Source organism: Mesoplodon mirus (genome assembly GCF_964341445.2).
Source record: "Mesoplodon mirus genome assembly, chromosome: X".
In the NCBI taxonomy this organism is placed as follows: Eukaryota; Metazoa; Chordata; class Mammalia; order Artiodactyla; family Ziphiidae; genus Mesoplodon; species Mesoplodon mirus.
In genome coordinates this window covers 4975535-4997077 of record NC_138981.1, presented here as the reverse complement: position 1 = coordinate 4997077, position 21543 = coordinate 4975535, and the positions used below count along the sequence as shown (strand labels likewise).

The 21543-nt window shown below is 44.3% G+C and overlaps 1 protein-coding gene across 3 annotated transcripts in view; it reads right to left on the bottom strand.

The window, feature by feature from the left end:
- The window catches only part of LOC309796428 (uncharacterized protein), a 201155-nt gene extending 179913 nt beyond the window's left edge, over positions 1–21242 (bottom strand). For all 3 annotated transcript variants that reach the window (XM_082609512.1, XM_082609513.1, XM_082609511.1), the window contains exon 1: positions 20190–21242. In XM_082609512.1, the coding sequence (XP_082465638.1) occupies positions 20190–20243 (54 nt within the window). In that variant the 5' untranslated portion in view covers positions 20244–21242. The remainder of the gene's footprint in view (positions 1–20189) is intronic.
- Between the last annotated feature and the right edge of the window lie 301 nt (positions 21243–21543).

Sequence of the window (21543 nt, the reverse complement as noted above, 5' to 3'; positions counted from 1 at the left end):
CCGCAACGGGAGAGGCCACAACAGGGAGAGGCCCGCGTACCGCAAAAAAAAAAAAAAAAAAAAGTGCATTCCATACCCTTTATGCCTATCAATTCTTCCTGAATACACTGTCCCCTCAATCCTTACCTTTTTCTTTCTTTTTTTTTTTTTTTTTCTCTTCGGTACGCAGGCTTCTCACTGCTGTGGCCTCTCCCGTTGCGGAGCACAGGCTCCGGACGCGCAGGCTCAGCGGCCATGGCTCACGGGCCCAGCCGCTCCGCGGCACGCGGGATCCTCCCGGACCGGGGCACGAACCCGTGCCCCCTGCATCGGCAGGCGGACTCTCAACCACTGCGCCACCAGGGAAGCCCCTGGAATGCACTTTTAATTTTTTTTTTTTTTGAGTAAGACTGTCACTTTATATTTTTATATGTTTTAAATTAATTTTTATTGGCATAGAGGTGCTTTCCGATGTTGTCTTAGTTTCTGCTGTGCAGCAAAGTGACTAAGTAACACATACACAGAATGCACTTATCAATAAAGGAACTGGACAAGGCTGTTTTCCTAACATGATCATCGGGACCCAGGAAGTCTTTGTCTTTTTTTTTAAAATCAGCCTTTCTTCACTTGGGGACAAGGACAGTGAAATGACCTAAACATGAGTCCCACTTCAAATGGCTCTGTGGACTGTAAGTCACTTGAGCTGTTGGTCTGACGGAAAAGTGATGAGGATTTCCTGTGCAGGCTGAATCCAGCGAGAGAGGATTAAGGAGAATCCAGGCTGATCGTTTCAAGTCCATCCTAAATGACCCCTTTTCTGCAACGACGCCCCCTCGCGTCTGTAGGGGGTGGTTCAGAGCCCTTGCCATTCCACTCCCGGGGCACTCCACACCCACCGCTGTCAGGTGTGACACTTCAGTACTGGTCATTTAGAAGAGCATCTTCCCCACAAACGTGAGGACCGCAGACACAGTGGCAGGACCTTCCTCACTGGTACATCCTTCATATCCAGCTCTTACTAGTTGCTCAACAAACCTCATGAAATCCAAGGTGATTGAACGTAAGAATGAGAGCAGAGATCACATTGTTACCATAGACTTGTCAGGGTTCTAAGCCCTATCACCAGTAAAGAGGGAAATTCAACCTGGACCGCCCAACTAGGAAGCACGGGAGCCTGTGCATAACCTCAGGACATCTTAGAGGCGTTTGCTAAAGACATCGCAATAACAGGTCAAGACTAACTATTATGGATGGAAATAATCTAAGTGTATATTGATGGGTGAATGGATAAAGAAAATGTGGTATACACACACACACACACACACACACACAGAGGAATATTATGCAGCCATGAGAAAGAAGAAATACTCCCATTTGTGACAATATGTGAGGTGACGGATGTTAACTATATTTATTATGGTGACCTTTCACGATATATACAAATACTGAATCATTATGTTCTACACCTGAAACTAATATGTTATAGATCAATTATATATCAATAAAAAAGCAGCTTTTTTTTTTTAAGTTTGAGACTCATGTTTTTTCCCATGTGTACAGCTGATAAAATATCTCACATGCTTAACAATTATGGAAAGCTCATAAGAACAGAGCAATTGATACTCGGAAGCTGTATGTAAATCAAAACAATCCACAGCATTAAACAAACCCTGCTAGGTGTCAGCAAACAAGTATATGGGCCCTCTTATTATGCAATCACCAAATAAAACACAAGACATAAGCTATTACAGCAAGTAGTCCAAGGCAGGCGATTCTAAGTCTAGGCAGCTATGAGAAGGGAATTTAAAGCATGTCACAGGGTCATCAATGCTCAAATTCTAAGGACTAGATTCTGTAAGAACCGGCAGTTAAAATTCATAGAGTGAGCTGAGTGAGCCTTCATCTGCGTGTCGGATGACAAGGCTCAGAGAAGGCACCCAGCTCCATCACCACCGCCCAAGTGGTCCAGTTGGAAAAGAAGCCTGGTGGGGAATAGGAAGCCCTTTCTTTAAGAGAAGCCTGATGCAAAAGCCAGCAACCCAGCCTGTGAATTTAAGCATTCTAAACAAGAGTAAAGAAAGACATAGGGGCTTTCCTGGTGGTGCAGCGGTTGAGAATCCGCCTGCCAATGCAGGGGAAATGGGTTCGATTCCTGGTCCGGGAAGATCCCACATGCCATGGAGCAACTAAGCCCGTGTGCCACAACTACTGAGCCTGTGCTCTAGAGCCCGTGAGCCACAGCTACTGAGCCCACGTGCTGCAACTACTGAAGCCCACGTGCCTAGAGCCCGTGCTCCACAACGAGAGAAGCCACTGCAATAAGAAGCCCGCACACTGCAACGAAGAATAGCCCCTGCTCGCCGCAACTAGAGAAAGCCTGTGCACACCAACGAAGACCCAACAGAACCAAAAATAAATAAATAAAAATAAATTTATAAAAAAAAGACATACAATTCGCTAGTTCTTAATTGCTCCAATTATTCAATTATTTATTCCTGTATACATTTATTCACTCTTTCTGCAAACGATTATTGATCACCAGGTAGAGCAGCGCTTCTCAAACTTTGATGAGCATACAAATCACCCAAGGATCTCATTAGAATGCAGGTCTGATTCAGGAGGTCTGGGGCAGGGCATGAGATTCTGCACATCTGACAGCCTCCTGGGTGATGTACACATTTCTGGTCTGTGGACAACCCTGTCCCAGGCACATGAGATACTAAGAGGAAGAGGTCACAGTCCTTCTGGTGCAAGGACGGCCTCTACTAGACTAGGAAAAAAAAAAAAGAAAATCAATGAGGTTTTCCTCAAAAGTTCTTGCACTCTTTAATGGACTAGGAGACTCAGCAAAAAAGTATATCCTTTTTATTCTCTCATATTGTATTATATCATGCTATATTCTATCATAATGTATATATGCGCAGGTACCCACGTGGTTGCAGAGGAAAATTATCCTTTAATCCAATCTAGTTTGGAATGTGTTGGGGGGTCTCTTCCCTCCCTCCCGATGGTCTATTCTCTGAACACCACCACTGTATGAGTATCTAGGAGTGTGTGTGTGCATGTGTGCATGTGCGTGTGCGTGTGAGAGAGAGAGAGAGAATTTATCCTAGCTCAGGATGGACAGGAATAGTCAAGGTGCCTGGAAACAGCCTCTTCTGGCTCCCATGGTCTCCTGGGCAGTGCATTCTGAGTATCTGCCAGGTCACTACTGCCCTGCTGGCATTCTCCATGGAAACGTGGAGACCTGGTCACTCCAGCCCCAGTCAGGATCTGGTAGTCCTCTCCAGCTGGCTTGGCCTGAATTTACCCTTCCTGGTACTATGGACCCTGTCCTCCCACTGGCCCCTTCGCCAGGAAGGCTAGCCCAGTCTTTCCAAGTGTGTTGGGGGTGGGGAATGATCACAGCCCTCACCACAGGGACACCCACGACAGACCAAAGATAATTAGTCCAGCTCTCTTCCTCCTGTAAGAGAGGAAGAAAACATTTCTGCTACCCTTTTAGGTTCAGTAGCTGGCACGTGCAAATTAAACCAACAAAACCCAAATTAACAAAAGAAAATGTATACAGATTTTATTGATGTTAATAATTTTACCTGTATACGGAGCTTCACAGAAAAGAAATGAAAACCCCAAAGAGTGAGTTAGACCCAGGAGCTTTTATATATATATAATATATATATCTTGTTTGTTTGTTTTGGCCGCACTGTGTGGCATGCGGGATCTTAGTTCCCCAACCAGGGATCGAACCTGTGCCCCCTGCAGTGGAAGCATGGAGTCCTAACCACTAGACCACCAGGGAAGTCCATATCTATCTATCTATCTATCTATGTAATTTTAACCAAGGGCGATAAACTGTGGATAAGTGACTAGATATTGAAAGAAGAGTTTTAACCTCTGGGGGTGGTAATACATGGGAAGGTAAATATCTGAGGGAAACTTAAGGGTTGTTTAGTAAGGTTTGTTATACAGAATCAAGCTGGTACCCTCTGCAGGAATGAGTCATCTCCCAGGATTAAGAGTTGTTCTCCTCATCTGGAAGAAGAGTTTTACAAAGGAAAATGTGTTACCCTTATAAAGATAACATATGGCCTGCTTTGGGGCAGAAACGAAGAGGGCAGAGTTTCTCCTGTGTTTACTGTTTGTTTTGTTTTTTTTTTTTTGGCCTGGAGCGCAGCATGTGGGATCTTAGCTCCCTGCCCAAGGACCACAGGACTGCCAGGGACATCCTGTGTCTACTGTTCTTAACTGCTTTCAGCTCCCAATAATCCTTATGCCACTGTGGCATGTTTGGGGGTGGCATATTCTCATCCCCTTCGTTTGCAATGTCAGAAGCTGAATAGGATTAACTCTTTTTTCCTTACTATTCCCTGGTAAGAAACACACTCCTCTTCAGCCCAAAATATCTTCGTTTGGCATTTTGTGGGTGTGACTAAGGACCTCCAGCTCTTGAACGTTTCAGGCGCCAGAGGTCAGCTTAGCTTCCCCCATTATGTACACAGCCATCACCCAGAAACTTCCTAACCCTTTCAAATTTACAGTAGCTGTCCTCGTGCTCATTTGCTCAGAGGCTGTCTTTTCCTTCAGACTGTATGTGCTGGGAGACTGAAGACAAACATCCAGCACTAGCAGAAGCTCCGTGACCCAAGATGCCTGTCTCTGGGTTACGTATCATAGTGATGGATGGCCCTGTCCACGAGGGCTTCTAGGCACTTGATCTGTGTTAATTTATTTAATCCTCCCAGCATTTGAGAGTTGAGGAAACAGCATTACCCAAGCAGGCAGGATTCAGGCTTAAGCAGTGTGGGCTGTCACCCCAAGGGGACTAAATTGAGGGGTGGGGCGGAGGAGAAAAATGTGCTAAAACAATGAACTATCCACAATTCTTCTCAGTCTTCCGTTTCATTACGTAAATGTCACATCTGTTTTTGCATTCTACTTCCTTTCTCAGAGTTTAAAACCTTTTTCTGCAGGAAAATCAAAGCCTCAGGATGATCTCCCTTTTTTATTTCCAGCTCAATGTCCTGACTGCTGCTTATCGGGGGGCTTGGGACAGGGTATGAGAGCCCAACTGATTGTGGAATAGGAAAAATAATAAAAATTTGGGTCTGATAGGAAAGATTTATTTCCCTGTTTCACATAGTTTTTGAGAAAGGCATTACTTCCCCCGGATTTCCCCCAGATTTTTGGCCAAGATTTTCAGACTGGCTTTTTTTTTTTTTTTTTTTTGATGTAGACCATTTTTTAAGACTTTACTGAATTTGTTACAATACTGCTTCTGTTTTATGTTTTGGGTTTTTGGCCACGAGGCATCTGGGATCTTACTCCCTGACCGGGGACCAAACCTGCGCCCTCTGCACTGGAAGGCAAAGTCTTAACCACTGGACCACCACAGAAGTCCCCAGACTCTTTATATCCATTTACTATATAAGGGAACAACTGCCAAGACTGTGTGGGGACAGCAAAACTTGCCATCCCTACACTATGTCTCTTCAGCATGTGGATTATTTTGAGCTGAATACAATAAAGGCCCAAAAGACTAAGGAAGAAACGGTGACCACCCCCTTAGCTGCCTAAAATAATTTAGATAAAGGGGCTCTTTCTGGAATAGAGCATCACCAAATATGTCTGCAAAGACTATGGACCAGGTGGGGTGAGGGAAACCCAGCAGGGCCTGGAGACCAGAATCCACTCCGTGTCCCCCTGTCTCTGCAGGCCCAGCAAACACTTGTTTACAAACGTTGGCTTCTCTGTCTCCATGGGAACCGCCTTCCTCCCCTTTGAGGTCCCAAACCACTCTCCCCAATATGCTCTTTTGTCTTTAGCTGAAGATGACACTTAAAGGGAGGGTTAGGGCCATTTTGCTTTCCCTGGGTCTCACCCATGTACACATGTTATTCAACTTTCGCTTCATTTTCTCCCGTTAATCTGTCTCATGTCCCTTTAATTCTGAGACCAGCCAGAATAACCAACAACTGCAAGGCCATGTTTCTGATAGTGCAATTTCATTAAGATCATCGTAAACAGTTGAGATGAGCTTGGGTGCAGAACCTCACCACACATCATCAAAGGTGCTCGTCATGCATTTTATATACACAGATACAGGGGTAATATGTAGATAATATAGATAATATATTGCCATGCATATGTGTATACACATATGTAATGAGTGCATAACAGAAATAAATATACTAACTTCCATGTGCACTTTCTCTGAACTCAAACCCTCAAGGACTCTCTTGACCTGGTGTGGTTTGTTTTTTTTTTTTTTTTTCCGGTACGCGGGCCTCTCACTGTTGTGGCCTCTCCCATTGCTGAGCACAGGCTCCGGAAGCGCAGGCTCAGCGGCCATGGCTCACGGGCCCAGCCACTCCGCGGCATGTGGGATCTTCCTGGACCGGGGCACGAACCCGTGTCCCCTGCATCGGCAGGCGGACTCTCAACCACTGCACCACCAGGAAGCCCTAATCTGGTTTTATATTAGCACTCAAATTAGCACTGAGGCCATGTCAGACTGAGTGATGTGGATAAGCCGCCCACAACTGAAAAAAACTTTGTCTTCATTGATCAGGAATTTTTAAATCTGTTGAATACATACCACCCTCCAAGGCCATAATGTGCTAAGCCACTCCTGGAACACAGAACTCCTTCCCTCTGTTCTATTTACTTCATTCCCTTTTCAAGCCATGATGCCCTCAGCAACTGACAAACGAATGTCATTGTGTTCTGAACAAATACACTTCAATTTCAATCGCAGTGCACAAACAGAGGAGGATCCCAAAGATGGCAAAATGTAGCTGGAGAGGTAAAAGCAAATAAACACATGTATAACCTTTTAAAGCACAACACAAAAGCGAAACACTCTCAGTTAGAAACGTGGAGAAATTTCCTTAACCTACCCTATTTTTTTTTTTTTTTTTTTTTTTGCGTTATGTGGGCCTCTCACCGTTGTGGCCTCTCCCGTTGCAGAGCACAGGCTCCGGACGCGCAAGCTCAGCGGCCATGGCTCACGGGCCCAGCCGCTCCGCGGCATGTGGGATCTTCCCGGACCAGGGCACGAACCCGTGTCCCCTGCATCGGCAGGCGGACTCTCAACCGCTGCGCCACCAGGGAAGTCCTACCCTATTGTTTTTAAATTCCACCATCTCTTTCTTTCTCCTTCAACATAATGCAAACAGTTCAATAATCAGTGTTTTTTGAGCCTGATATGAAATAAACAATTATGGCTTTGATGATGATAGCAAAAATAAGTTACCCTTAATATCACATAATTTTTCTAAATGACCAAATAATTTATGGCCAACAAGTTATGGACAAAACTGTGAAAATTGAAAATCATGATTTATGGGGACTTCCCTGTTGGTCCAGTGGTGAAGACTCCACACTTCTACTGAAGGGGGCACGGGTTCCATCCCTGGTCAGGGAACTGAGATCCCACGTGCCACCTGGTGCGCCTCCCCACACACCCCAAAAATCATGATTTATGAGGAATTTTCAGTTACATGGGACAATATTTGTGATGAAATATTCAGAGGGAAAACAGTATACTATGAATGTATGCATTATGTTTATACCATTTTATTATAATTAGACAATGAATAGATACACGATGAAAAGACATGGATAAATACATACTCAGAGGCATAAACATAATTAAAGAGAAACAGAAAAAAGGAAAAGCTGTAGGAGAGATACCAAAATCATAGCTATTTAGTGACGTATGGAGGAATTTTCCTCAAGAATCATTTTACTAAAGAGTTCACGGAACCTGGAGGCATCAATTCATCTTGATCACTTGAGTTACAATTCATGCCTTTCCCCCCAGTAGGAAATTTAGGTGGCTGTATATGCATATCTGTGCATGTGTACCTGCCCACCAGGATTTTCTCCTCAAATTGTTCAGACTAATAATACTCAGGGAATATTAAGGTCAAATACTTGATACCTTTTTTCCCACTTCCAGACTCACATGCTGTTTAAATATTCAAGGCTTTTGTAGTCTCAATGATGAGTAAATTCAGACCCCATGGGAATGACAATAAATAGAATAATACTTGTAAATAGATGTCATATACACACATGCACACATATATACACACGTAGAGACATATATGCACATATATGTGCATGCACATATCTACTTATATATATATGTCACATGCTGTATAACACTCAAGGCTCTTTTAGTCACAATGATGCTCGATAAATAAAATTTAGCAATTAGGCCACATGGGAATAACTATAGAATACTTCTTGTAAATACAATATATATACACCCACATATATACACACACACGAAGAGACATATAGGGGCTTCCCTGGTGATGCAGTGGTTAAGAATCCACCTGCCAATGCAGCAGACATGGGTTCGACCCCTGGTCCCCGAAGTTCCCACACGCCACAGAGCAACTAAGCCCGTGCGCCACAACTACTGAGCCCTCATGTCACAACTACCGAAGCCTGCACGCCTAGAACCCATGCTCTGAAACAAGACAAGCCACCGCAACGAGAAGCCCGTTTACCACAAGAGTAGCCCCTGCGTGCCGCAACTAGAGAAAGCCTGCGTGCAGCAACAAACACCCAACGCAGCCAGAAATCAATAAATAAATAAATAAGTTTTCAAAAGAGACATATACAGATATGCATGCGTATATACATATATGCATACATATCTGTATATATGCATAGAGATGATCATAATGATAAACTTTACCAACTTAGCTAGAAAAACAATTCCAAAGGACAGGCTAGTGTGGAGGAAATAACCTACAGCTTGTGGTCTCTCTGTCCATCATGTTCGCTGGGCATCGAATGTCGTGGATGAAATCCTACTCCCTCCGCCCCTCATGCTCTCCTATCTCTATACACAGACAGCCACCTCTCACCTGTGTGATTTTGAAAGAACTACTCAGTGTTGCTTTGCCTCAGCTTCTCAGTCTGTATAATGGGATCAATAATTGTAAGACCTGCTCTGTATTCCTGGGGGGAGACCTAAGTCTCAGGACCCAGTCTACTGCTTATGAAGTAATTAGTAACCATTAGCTAGACTTGTTGCCATTCCACCCCAGTACATGACCCCAAAGAGTTCAACTTCCCAGAGTCTTTCTAAGCCAGTCACTGCAGAAGTTCAGAGGTGGCCCCTGAAGGGACATTTAGTTTCTATACTGGGGCTACAACAGGGGTTGGATTGGCAAACTGCAGCCCGGGGGGGACACACCCGGCCGGCACCTTTTCTGAGCTCCCCGGAATGCAGCCACACCTCATTCATTTCTGCACTGTCTGGGCTGCTTTCACCTACAGATACATAGCATGAGGCTCCTGGACTAGCAAACCCTAAAGACTTTACAATCTGGTCCTTTACAGAAGAAGTTTGGACTTGAATCTTGATGAGGCCTGGAGGCAACATTTTTATTCCAAGTTCAAGGTTTTCCTCATATGTATATATTGGCAGAGGACAGTGCTTTATGTATGACAACAAACACAATGTCTCTGTCCACTGGAAGTGCTCTGTGATGAAGAACTGGTTAACTGTAAATGATGATTTATGAATCACGGGCCGAAATAACCACAAAAAAATGTAATTACAAAAGACGTAAGTGAGGAAACAGCACGGGCTTCACAATACATTCCCCAGCTGAGCCAATAATGCCATTTTTAAAAGGAAAAAGAAGACCAAAATGGGAACATGTTTATTTTCCCTAGAATCATCTCCTGTTTCAGTGGCTACGTAATTATAAGTCTCCATGATTTCATTTCATTTCACCATGGAGCTTTCACTTTATAACCACTCTGGTAGAATTCCCAGGGATCGGGATTTCTGCTAGGACAAGGTCTCTGACATAAAATTGCTTCTTCCAGCATGGCTCGTCCCTGGCTTTAGGAAAAACTCAAATGCACGGAGTAAAAGGTACGGACAGGGACTGACAAAGCAGTTTAGGATGCACGCCACAGGTGAAAGCATCTCTGATACTCCTGACCCTGGAAGATGGCAATGTGCTCGTAATCTACTTTTGCACGTGCTATAATTCTTCTTTCCCAAGTGGAGACCAGGGTCCACGTTTTTCTCCTTGTGTGGCTGACAACCCTGAGCCCGCAGGCCTGGTTTTAAAGAACGTTCCCCATGCTGCCTCAAAGCTGCAAATGTGCACCGTCATTCTGGGTCTGCAGCTCCCTTTATATCGGGACAGTCATGTCTTGCTAATCATGCCAGGCTTGGCAAGTCTTCAAGACCAATATAGCCACTCAAAAGAGCGTGCTTAGGGCTTTCCTGGTGGCGCAGGTGGTTGAGAGTCCGCCTGCCGATGCAGGGGACACGGGTTTGTGCCCCGGTCCGGGAGGATCCCACATGCCGCGGAGCGGCTGGGCCCGTGAGCCGTGGCCGCTGGGCCTGTGCATCCAGAGCCTGTGCTCCGCAACGGGAGAGGCCACAGCAGTGAGAGGCCCGCGTACCAAAGAGAGAAAAAAAAAAAGAAAAAAGAAAAAGCAGGCTGGGATCGGTCAGGGCATAATGACTCTCCCTGGCCTGGAGTTTGAAGCTTGTGGCCTGAGTTTGAAAAGGTTCCCCTGTCTAATGCTGCTTCTCTGTCTTCTCCCTACCCTCCACCCACTGCCCCCAAAACCCCATGCCAAGTGGTTTATTTGCTCTTTTGTTTGGCCTCCAATGACTTATGTGTCTGGGAAGCACCTCTGTGCAAAATGTAATAATTCCTGCCATGGAAACAGAGTGTTTTTAATGACAATAACTTGATATTACAGGTGGTTCTGTCAATTACTGAGAAATTGCCATCGGGTCATAAAAGGTCTGTAGACATGAAACCTGATACAATGATGGCTAAGAGGGAGGAAAAGACACTCTTGGGAAACCATAATAATAGAAATGTCCAACCTAGCGGTAAATTGGGACAAGGAAAAGACCCCCTGGGGGACAAAGTTCCTACTTGAAGGGATAAAAGTCCACTCCAGGTGCCAAACATCTGATAGCTATGCCAACTGCCTCTTCCACCCTGGTGGAAAATAGGATTAGTCTTTCTTTTCTATTTTTTTCTACAGGAAAAGAAAAGATTCCATCATCATTAAAATCAAACCTAGGGGGTTCTAAGGGGAACTCTCTGTACTTTCTGCTTAATTTTTCTAAAACATAAGTCTACATAAAAACAAAATCAAACCTCAAAATCAAAAGCGGTCAGAAAGTCAAGGAAACAGTGAAGGAAGCACCGCGGTTGTTTTGCTGGTGAAATTTGCTGGTTCTAAGCATAAGCTCAGGGCTCCTTTCCCATGGCGTTTGCTGAAAATCTGGACAGATTCCAGGAAAAACAAAAAGTGAAGTCCACGTAACATGCTTTTGTCTTTCTTCTGTGCATTTTAATGACAGAGAAATGTCACCTGCTATGAGAGAGCCGAGTGCAAGGAAAGGTGAACAGGATTCCCACCCGAGGAGGAGATGGGTAATGTGTAAGATTGGAAAGCCTCTCAGATCATCAGGCGCAGTGAATCCAGTTTCACCTTATTCAAATGTGGACAAAAAAACGGTTGTCTGCCATTTCAGTAAACAAAGGATGTTGTGGCCATCAGGTCATCAGCTACGGTACCCTGAGGGGAATCCTGGTGGGAGAAAAACAGGATACTACTGACCCTAGATAGTTAAGATGCATATCAAAGGAATGATTTCAACCTGCCTAGACTCTTCCCATACATGGAAAAGGACTAAAATCATTAACCTGAGAGGTCTGGTTTTTTGCAATTATTAGCAGTAATCTTTTTTTTTTTTTTTTTTTTTTTTTTTTTTTGCGGTACGCGGGCCTCTCACTGCTGTGGCCTCTCCCGTTGCGGAGCACAGGCTCCGGACGCGCAGGCTCAGCGGCCATGGCTCACGGGCCCAGCCGTTCCGCGGCACGTGGGATCTTCCTGGACCGGGGCACGAACCCGTGTCCCCTGCATCGGCAGGCGGACTCTGAACCACTGCGCCATCAGGGAAGCCCAGCAGTAATCTTTTTTTTTTTTTTTTTGCTGTACGCGGGCCTCTCACTGCTGTGGCCTCTCCCGTTGCGGAGCACAGGCTCCGGACACACAGGCTCCGCGGCCATGGCTCGCGGGCCCAGCCGCTCCGCGGCATGTGGGATCCTCCGGGATCGGGGCACGAACCCGTGTCCCCTGCATCGGCAGGCGGACTCTCAACCACTGCGCCACCAGGGAAGCCCCCAGCAGTAATCTTTTGATGTTCAACTACATGTGTTTTTTGTTGTTGTTGTTTTAATTTGTTTTGGTTTTTTTCCCCAGCAAACACTCCTGTATATCCTGGCTTTTCCCTTACCTCTCTGGAACAGCTTTTCAGAGCTATCTGAGAAACACCGTCTCCCAGGCGATAGTCCCCATTAAGGTCCCCAAATAAAACATAACTCTCAACTTTTCAGGCTGTGCACTTTTCTTTTTCAGTTGACACAAGTCATCACGCTCTCCCTTCTAGATGTTCTATTTGTCTCCTAAAAATAAATGGCAGCAACAGACTAGGATATTCCTTAGATCCTGCTGGTGTTGGAGAAATACAGGAGCAAGGAATGGAGGAACTGAATTCCCCAGGGGGAATTTCTCAGGGTACAACTCGGGCTCTTTCTACTAAGACTAATACACTACGCAGAATATGGCACCTGAGAACATCACCTACATTCTCACTATGACGAAAGATCCCACACTTGCAGCAGACATGCAGGCGATCGATTCTGAATGTCTACTTTGGGCTTTGGTGGTAGTGTAAGCAGATAAGGCAGGGGGTCCTTGGAGACAGAGAACCAGGCATGGCTTTCTTGACATAAGAGAAGCCATATTTGGCCTAAGTCATTTTGTGATATAAGCCTGGCCACAATGCTCGTCCTTGAACAGGTCTCAGTAATCAATGAGCTTAAGAGGAAAAAGAATGCAGAAACAAAGGAAAAGCAGTCAAACGATAGTTCAGCGATAAAACAGTCCTGGTTCTTCAAGGGATACACATCACAATCCGATATCCATCTCTGAGTTCTGCAGGAACAAAGGTCCCCTCCCAGGTGGAGGATGGTTAACTTCACACTGAGACCCCAGACTGCTCAGAACCTAAGGGATGATGATGTGGACCTTTTCTGACCCAGGGGACTTCAATCAACTAAAGCTTGGACAGTCTTTGTCCCAGTTCCAGGCTGAATTCCCCTCTGCTCAAGCCCCTTCATGAACATGCAGGTACCTTTAGCTTAATGCGTCTCCAGCTTTGCTGTTTGGTGAGACAGGCTTTGGGGAAAGGTCCCCGGGTGCTCTCCTTACTTGCTGCAAGGAATAAATCCTTCCTTCTCCTGAAATTTGGCCTGGTTGTGTCTTTGGGCTCCACACTCACCAAGACGTGAACCCAGTCTTCGGGTAACAGTAGTGAAACCGAGAAGGACCCCGTGGGGCTCCCGGGCATGGTATCCTTTCTGCCCACCCCCGTTTCTTGACTCCAGACTCTATGACCTTCCCTGAGTTTCAAAGGGCAGGTTCAAACAGTTGTTAGTCCAGGAAGGGAGGGGGTGCAGACAGGAGCAGTCAACAAACAATAGTGCAGCCTTGGGGCAGGGTCCTGGTTCCCCCTCAAGGGATACACAAAACAATGTCTTTAAACCCTTTTAAGAGGTCAGCATTCCTCATACCAGAGAAAGACCACCTGAGACTACATTAAAGGAACCAGAGGTGGTCATCAAGAAGATTACCCGTGACCAGATTAGAGGACTAAAGGCCCTGCACACACCCCACCCTTGAACCCTTGCCACACTCCTCACCAATCTCCCCTGGGTTGGGACACATAGTTTTCCAGGGCAGGAACCCGCTGTGTCCCCCTTTGCCTGGCAAGGCAATAAAGCTATTCTTTTCTACTTCACCAAAACCCTGTCTCTGAGATTCGATTCGACAGCGGCGCACAGAGGTCGAGCTTTCGGCATCAGTAGGGAGAAAGCGTGTCCTTTGGCAAGTCTGGACTCCAGGACACGGGTTTCCTCACCTGGGTTAAAGAACTGGGTCACGGTCTGTTCTTTCTGAACCAGAATAGCTTCCCGTAGTTTTGTTTTGTTTTATTAGTTCAAATCTAAAAATGTCGTTGATCACAGAATATCTCTACAAATGTTTTCATGTATTCCCCACCCTTCCCCACCCACCACTGCCCCAAAACACATGGGGAATAGAACGTGGCTAGGAAAAGGATTCTTGTTTCCATGTTCAAGGTGACTGGAAAAATGCAGGGTCTTTTGTCCACACCCATGAATACCCCTCATCAAATCATTGAAGGATGATTCTCCTCCTTGAATTATATGACTGTGGCAGTCATAATATAATATCTATTTTGTTTTAATATTCTAAAATAAAACATCAACCTCCCCTCCAACTTCCCCACATACCTGCGTGAATTGCACCTTTTTCTTGGAAAATACGTCAACGTAAGGATGACTGCCTCAAGCATTGTACGAGTCATGCATGGGTGAGCAGTTTAAATCCATTTTAAATCCTGGCTTCCTTACTGAGAGGAGGAGCTGAAGGCTTTTGTTTCCACTTCAGTGAGACATTTTTCTCTGCATTTGTGCCTATTACCTCACTAATGAGTGATCATGTTTGGTCTAAACTCAATGCAGCGTTTCCTTTCCTGAAGTTCTCTGGTGGCTAGAGCTCTGCTATCTACAATTTCACTGATGCTGTGTTCTCAACATTTATTTATTTAATGACGAGAACGCATTTATCTACTCCCTAGTGGGAGATTATGAACATAAAATTAGTTTAGTAGTTAGGACCATGGAGAGTGGAATCAAAGGATCCTAAGTCTGATTGTGGCCTTGCCAGTTGATGACTGTGTGAGCTTGAGAAGTGTACATCGTCCCTCTAGGTCACGAGTTTTCTGCACTTCGTGGGCTCACAGTGAGGGTTTGACTACAGCAGTGATAGTCATACGGTAAGGGCTACGTCACGTCTGCTATGAGGGTGTGAAGACGATGGTGTCATCTATTCAACTTTAAAATTCAGGGAGAAGCAGAAACAAAGCTGGAGTTAATTCTCCCTGGTCCTGCCAAGAACTGCTTTCTTTCTACTTGGGAGAACTTTCTGATGCCAGGAGTTACGTGATAAAAACAGTTTTAACAGAGTTGCTGTCTTTTGAACAAAGGGAAACATATACATGAGAGGTTTGGTTTTAGGGAGTGGGTCACGTCTCCACGTCACTTAAGTAAAACTGAATTTAATTCCAAACTACATCATCAATAGAACTACCATATATGATCCAGCAATTCCATTCCCGAGTATGTATCCAGAAAAAAAATAAACACACTAGTTGGAAAATATACATGCATCCCAATGTTCACAGCAGCACTGTTTACAATAGCCAGTATATGGAAGCAACTCAAGTATCCATCAACAGACGAATGGATAAAGATGATGTGGTTTATGTATGTATATATACATACACACACACACACACATATATATATAATGGCATATTACTCAGCCATAAAAAAGAACAAAATTCTGAAATCAATTATACTCCAATAAAAATTTTTAAAAAAAGAACAAAATTCTAAAATCTGCAATAACATGAATGGACCTAGAGAATATTATGCTTAGTGAACTAAGTCAGAAAAAGACTATATGATATCACATATATGGAATCCAAAAAATAAAACCAATGTATATAACGACACAGAAGCAGACTCACAGATATAGAAAACAAGCTAGTATTTACCAGTGGGGAGAGGGAAACAGGAGAAGGGCAAAATAGGGTTGGGGATTAAGAAATACAAACTACTATGTATAAAATAGATAAGCAACAAAGATACATTGTACAGCACAAGGCATTACAGCCATTATTTTGTAATAATTTTTAATGGAGTATAATCTATAGAAATACTGAATCACTATGCTGCACACTTGAAACTAATATGGTTAATTATTATTAAACGAATAATTAATCAACTATACTTCGATTAAAAAAAAAAATACTGTGAACACCAAGAACCTAACTTCGAGGTACCTGCTGAGACCAGACAGAAGAATGGAAAGGATGGGGCTGACCACACAGCTGGAGGGACGCCGCTGGGGAAGGGGGGAACCAGCTAAGGCTTCAACATCCAATGGGCTGGCAGGATGGATAGGAATGTGCCCCTACCTTACTCTGGAGGAGTTGGCCTGAGTCAGAAAGCAGAGTGGGGCCCTCCACGGCCTTTCCCAAATCCTGCCCCAGGGGAAGGTTCATAAAACACTTATCAGGCCACATCTCCCAGGAAGAAAGTCAAAGGAACAAAAGCTGCCACCCATCCCCATCCCAGTTCAACAGATCAGTGGGTAGAAGTGAGCCTCGCACAGCTCCATCTGCCCTCTCTAGGGAAAAAGTGTTCAACCAGAGTCATGAAGAGCCATTCTGAAAATGTAAGTTCTGACCCTTTCAACGGAGTGCACAAAATGTAATTTCAACTACTTTTCATACCCCAGGTATCTTTAAGAACAGCCTTCCTCCCATTTTATGTTGATAGGCCTGTGTGTTCCCTTGCCCATCTGTTTTACCTGACCCCAAGTTTGCTCTTAAGCTAGAAATCCAGCTTTGTTTAAAAGAGTTGGCTAAATAAAATTAAGTAAAGCTCTGTCCTAGAGTGGGAGGGGGAAAGCAAAATATTTCATAAAGATGTATCTGTGGCTTAAACAAGTTTCTCCTTTCAAATTTTAGAATGTATTAGGATACACAGTAGTTTATTAAATAAATATTATTGGAGAAAAGGAAGGAAAGAAGGAAGGAAAAAGCTAGGGAGACAGAGATGACAAAGCTTCCAGTTCCCATACGGTAATATAAAAGATAGTATCCTTCCCTAGCACCAGACAAGGAATTCCCAAGCCATCCTTTAAAAATGATCAAACATATTTAAATGATAATCAGAGAAAACGAAAGGTCACGTGTTTGCAAGACTATTTTACTCAACAGTGTTTTAAAATGCACTGTATTTCACTGACTCATTCTCCTGAAATGCATTTGGAAATGGACTCTTCGGTCAACATTCTTTTATCAACGCCTCTACAAATGAAATCTCACTTGATTGTTTTAAATGTGAGACCTAATTGACATATAATGTTATATTAGTTTCAGGTGCACAACGTAATGATTTGCTACTTGTATAAATGAGGAAAGGATGACCACAGTAAGTCAACATCCATCACTACAAATTGCACTTGATTTCTCAAAATTTAAAAATCTCCTTCCCTACCAAGATTTTCAGAAGAATAACCCCGTCATGTTCTCCACGGTTAACAAGAACAGGGCTTCTACCCAACATGTTAACTTTTGTACATCTGAATCAACAGCAGTTTCACCTTTTAATTAAACGAGGTGCTTCAGAAGCCTGGACCTCTTTGGAAATGATCCTTTTAATTATACTCCCTGTCTCTTCTCTTAAGAGTGCTGCTCAAATTTTGCCAGCATGATCTCTTAGATCTTCTAATAACTCTAGGAGCCGGAGTAAGTTTCCTTTTATAATCTGTCAAGTGCTGAAAGTTTAACCGATGTCTGGCTTTGTCCAAGGGTTTCCTGCTTTCTGTGATTATGCCAATCTTTTCTGTATCTGAGAACTGGAGATTAGCTCTGTCCTAGGTTGTTGAAGAACAGCTATTTCAGCTGACTCCTGATTAACAGCTGCTGTGCTCATCACTGGCAATTCACCTTAAGATTTTGTAGAAAAGGTAAGATTGGAAGATTTTATATAGATATATATGTAGTTATCTGGATAACATTCATTATAATATGTATTATCTACTGATATATATTAGCTATCATATACACCATTATATATAATATATGCAGCCCATATAATGTATAGATATAATTAGTTATAATACATATTATATACTGATATACATTGGTTATTATATATATTATATATAGACTATATATACATTATATATATATATATATATATATATACTGAAATTTTAATTACAAAGCAACCTTTAAGTGAAACAAGTATTCAAATTTACATTCAAGAATGAAATATTTCGTTAAGGATTGGGTAAGCCATATAGAGTCTAAAAGTTGTTTTTAAAACACGAACTTCATCAGCAGAAAATGCCAACGAGATGGTCAGAGTGCGCTCTCATGGAAAATGTTCATGCCATTATCTTTAAAGTTTATTAAAAATCTCTACCTTGGAAGGGTTTTAAAGCCAGATTACTATAAACGTTCATTTTTTCATAGCTATATGTTTCCAAAATGTACATGCCCGTAACTAATGTCTTTGTATAACTCTCTATATGGATGAAGGGTGGTGGGGAGACTGGGTGGTTTACACACACGGATATGCATATCATTAAAAATGCCTTTAATTTAGGTGCAAAAAATTACTTGAAAGAGGATATTTTGACTATAAGTGGAGAATACCACGGAGAGAATTTTAGAAAGGGGCATGAATTCGGCCAGCATTCTCTTCCTAATATTTCCAGTTTATGTACAAAATTAGGTATCTTGCATTATTTCATCAGAAACTCCCTGGGAATAGACTTTTGCCTATGACCGGTTATACTGGTAAATGCTCTATACTGACTTTTTTTCTCCTAATGAGATCCAAAATAAAATTGAAACTATTTTATTTTTGGTTCTTGGCCAGAACAAGAGGATGAAAATGGCAAAGAATCTTAGGAAATGAAATAAAGAGGACCACAAGATGATTGCTGGGCAGCTTATTTCAACACCTCTTTACCAAGAGAGTGTCACGTCTGGAGAACAGGTGAGGAAATAAATCCAGTGGTAGAGTCCAGACCAGCAAAGGTGAAATTAATTCAGGGATGCCTCTGTAGTTGGGCAACTCAGTGAATTACTTTGTAAAAATGTTCTTAAACTACAACAGAAAATACTCTTTATCAGGGGCTGGTGGGGGGGACCCGTGGTTCTTAACTGCCGTTTTATTTTAAAGACACCAAAGAAGTTTTCATGTGATTCTGTAATCAAAGCAAAATAATTAATATAAGTAGAGAGCAGAGAACAGTAGATCAATGGAAAAGCAGTGACGGGTAATCCAAAGCAATCTCCTTTAGAACCTAAGTCCTCACTTAGAGATGGCTTTCAAGACCACTATTTCGGGAGACTCTGAGAAATAACCCGTTACGTCGGGTCTGGATATGGGGAGACAACTGAAGGAAAATTTATTTAGGTTACAAAGAAATTATAATACGGTTAGATTCTCAGATGAATTGTTTGAAAGGAAGCTGAAGTCAAAATGAAGATAAATAAAACCCAAGAAAGAAGTCTTTTCTCTTTCGGGTTCACTCCTGTATCCCTCACACCCAGAACTGTGTCTGACACGCACACAACATGAATGAACAAATTCAGAATGATTCACACACGTTTCCGTAGCTAGGTAATATTACAGTGAAGCCTCAGAAAACATAATGATCAAATCAAATCAACCAAGCCGTGGCGGAAGGACAGCCTACCTCTTAACTCCCAAGACTTACATGATGATAATTTATAAAGTAAAGGTCCATGGCGTTTTCTGAGTGAACAGCCTGTAGTCTTCCTGTCTACATAATTGCTATTTTTCTTTTTTTAAAGCACTGATTTCATGGAGGTCAGAAGTAGGCCAGTTTGAAACAATCAAACACCTTTTACGTGAAGTCAAAAAAAAAAAAAAAAAGGCTCAAATCAGGTGGGAATGATCTTTTCCTTGACAAGTTATGAAGCTGACCGCCACTGTTATAAAGTCCTTGGTGCAGACACTGGACCCTGCTGCCCATGGTTTTGCTGTTTCCCAGGGCCATGGAACACAATCTCACCCAGACAAGGGCGACAATCATCTCCCCTTAGCTGAAATCCGCCTTTTGGCATATCTGACAAAATCCAACTCTAGCTGCTGAAACAGCAGCTTTACATTTCTGGGTCCCAGCAGGAAAGCAATAAAACCACTTGGATTGTCCACCTTTGCCCGTTTCCCACGAGAAGGAGGGAAGAGAGAACTCAGGTCTGAGAACACAGGCGACCCTGTTAGAGGAGATTTCTCCCCGAGTCATCACACAGCCTCCCACAAGAACTGTAATCCCATCAGCCTGGCACCCTGCACGGCCCACTGAGCGATGCTGCACCCACCCTGGCCCATTACAGAAGCAGCTTCCATAAGGCAACCCTTATGATAAACCTTCTGGTATATTTCCAATAGCACCGAAAAGAAAAGAAAACACGCAGCGCAGTAAAAGGGACTTACCACCACGGCAGTTGTAGGCTCAAGACTGGGAACAGCCTGTAGGCGAGCTCTCATGGGGCGCGAAAAATGTTCTCTCGTTTCTCCCGCTGTGGGCTTCTCCGGAGGATCTCATGCTTCCTTTTCAATCATACCCCGTCTACCTGAGCAGCCCGCTGGGTTTTCTAGTCTTGCTGTGACTTTTACTCAATTTCCTTGAGCTTTATCTTCCCACAAGCTCAGCCCCGGGCTCTGCTTTCTGGGGAACCCAAGCGCAGACGGGAGGCGGATTCTTGGGCCAGAGAAGATTCGGGATGGAGGCGGCGCACCTCTCTGCAGGAGCAGCGACCGTATGGCCGGCGGTAAGCGGGTGGAGACGGCGCTGCCCAAGCAGGGGCCGCCCTGTGAGAAACGCTCTCACCTGTGGGAAACCGCAATGGCTTGTGGGGTGGGGGGAAGACACGGCTTTGGGAGATCGCACAGCTGCAGGCGGACCAATCACCGTTAAGGATCGGTCGGTAGGTCGATTTCAACCACGTCAGGAGCCTCGCAGAAAGAGAATACGCTCAGGGCGGCTAATCGGCAATCTACAGCAGGCCCTGAAAGCCAGGCGCCGGCGTGCAAAGCTCTAAGGAAGATTCTTCATCTTCTGCAGCTGTCGGGCAGTTTTTGCTGGAAATCACGACCAGGGCGGGTAATAAGGAACAGATCCGCAAAGACGACTGGATGCTGACCGGCCTGGCGTGATGGGGAAAGAGCTGCACCTGTGTCCGTGAACTAGCCTGGGGATCCCAACACACCCACATCCCCTGGAACACCGCTAGGGGACACGGTGGCCCCCAATCCTTCCTTTGCCATGGCCTCACCTGGAGGAGGTACCTCTGAAAACAAAGCTTATACTCTTCAAGACGCACCCCGTTCTTTCTCTGAGTTCCTTAGAACTGTGGTTTGCAAACTTCAGCACACAGAGCATCACTTAGAAGGCGAGTTTGAAGCCCAGATGGCTGCGCCCCCACGCTCCCAGCTTCTGACTCAGCCAGGCTGGGGCGGGTCCCGAGAACGCGTGCTTCTCCAGCTTCCCCAGGCGATGTCGCCCCTGCTGGTTGAGGGGCCACACTTGCAGGAACCACCACTTTGGGCCTATCCCCAAGCTCCACCCCAGACGAGTGGGTTGCACCAGGCCTTCTCTGCGGAAGCAGAGAAGCCTGTGTCCCAGAGGAGCTGCTTGCCCAGACCAGGTGTGGGCACGTGAGGGGAGATGGATCTTAAGGCAGGACTGGGATGGGAGGAACAGAGTAGAAGAAACCCTAGATACGAAATCAGAGGATGCAGTGGCACAGGGGCATTCACTCATGCCTTGGGATTCCAGTTTCTGAAG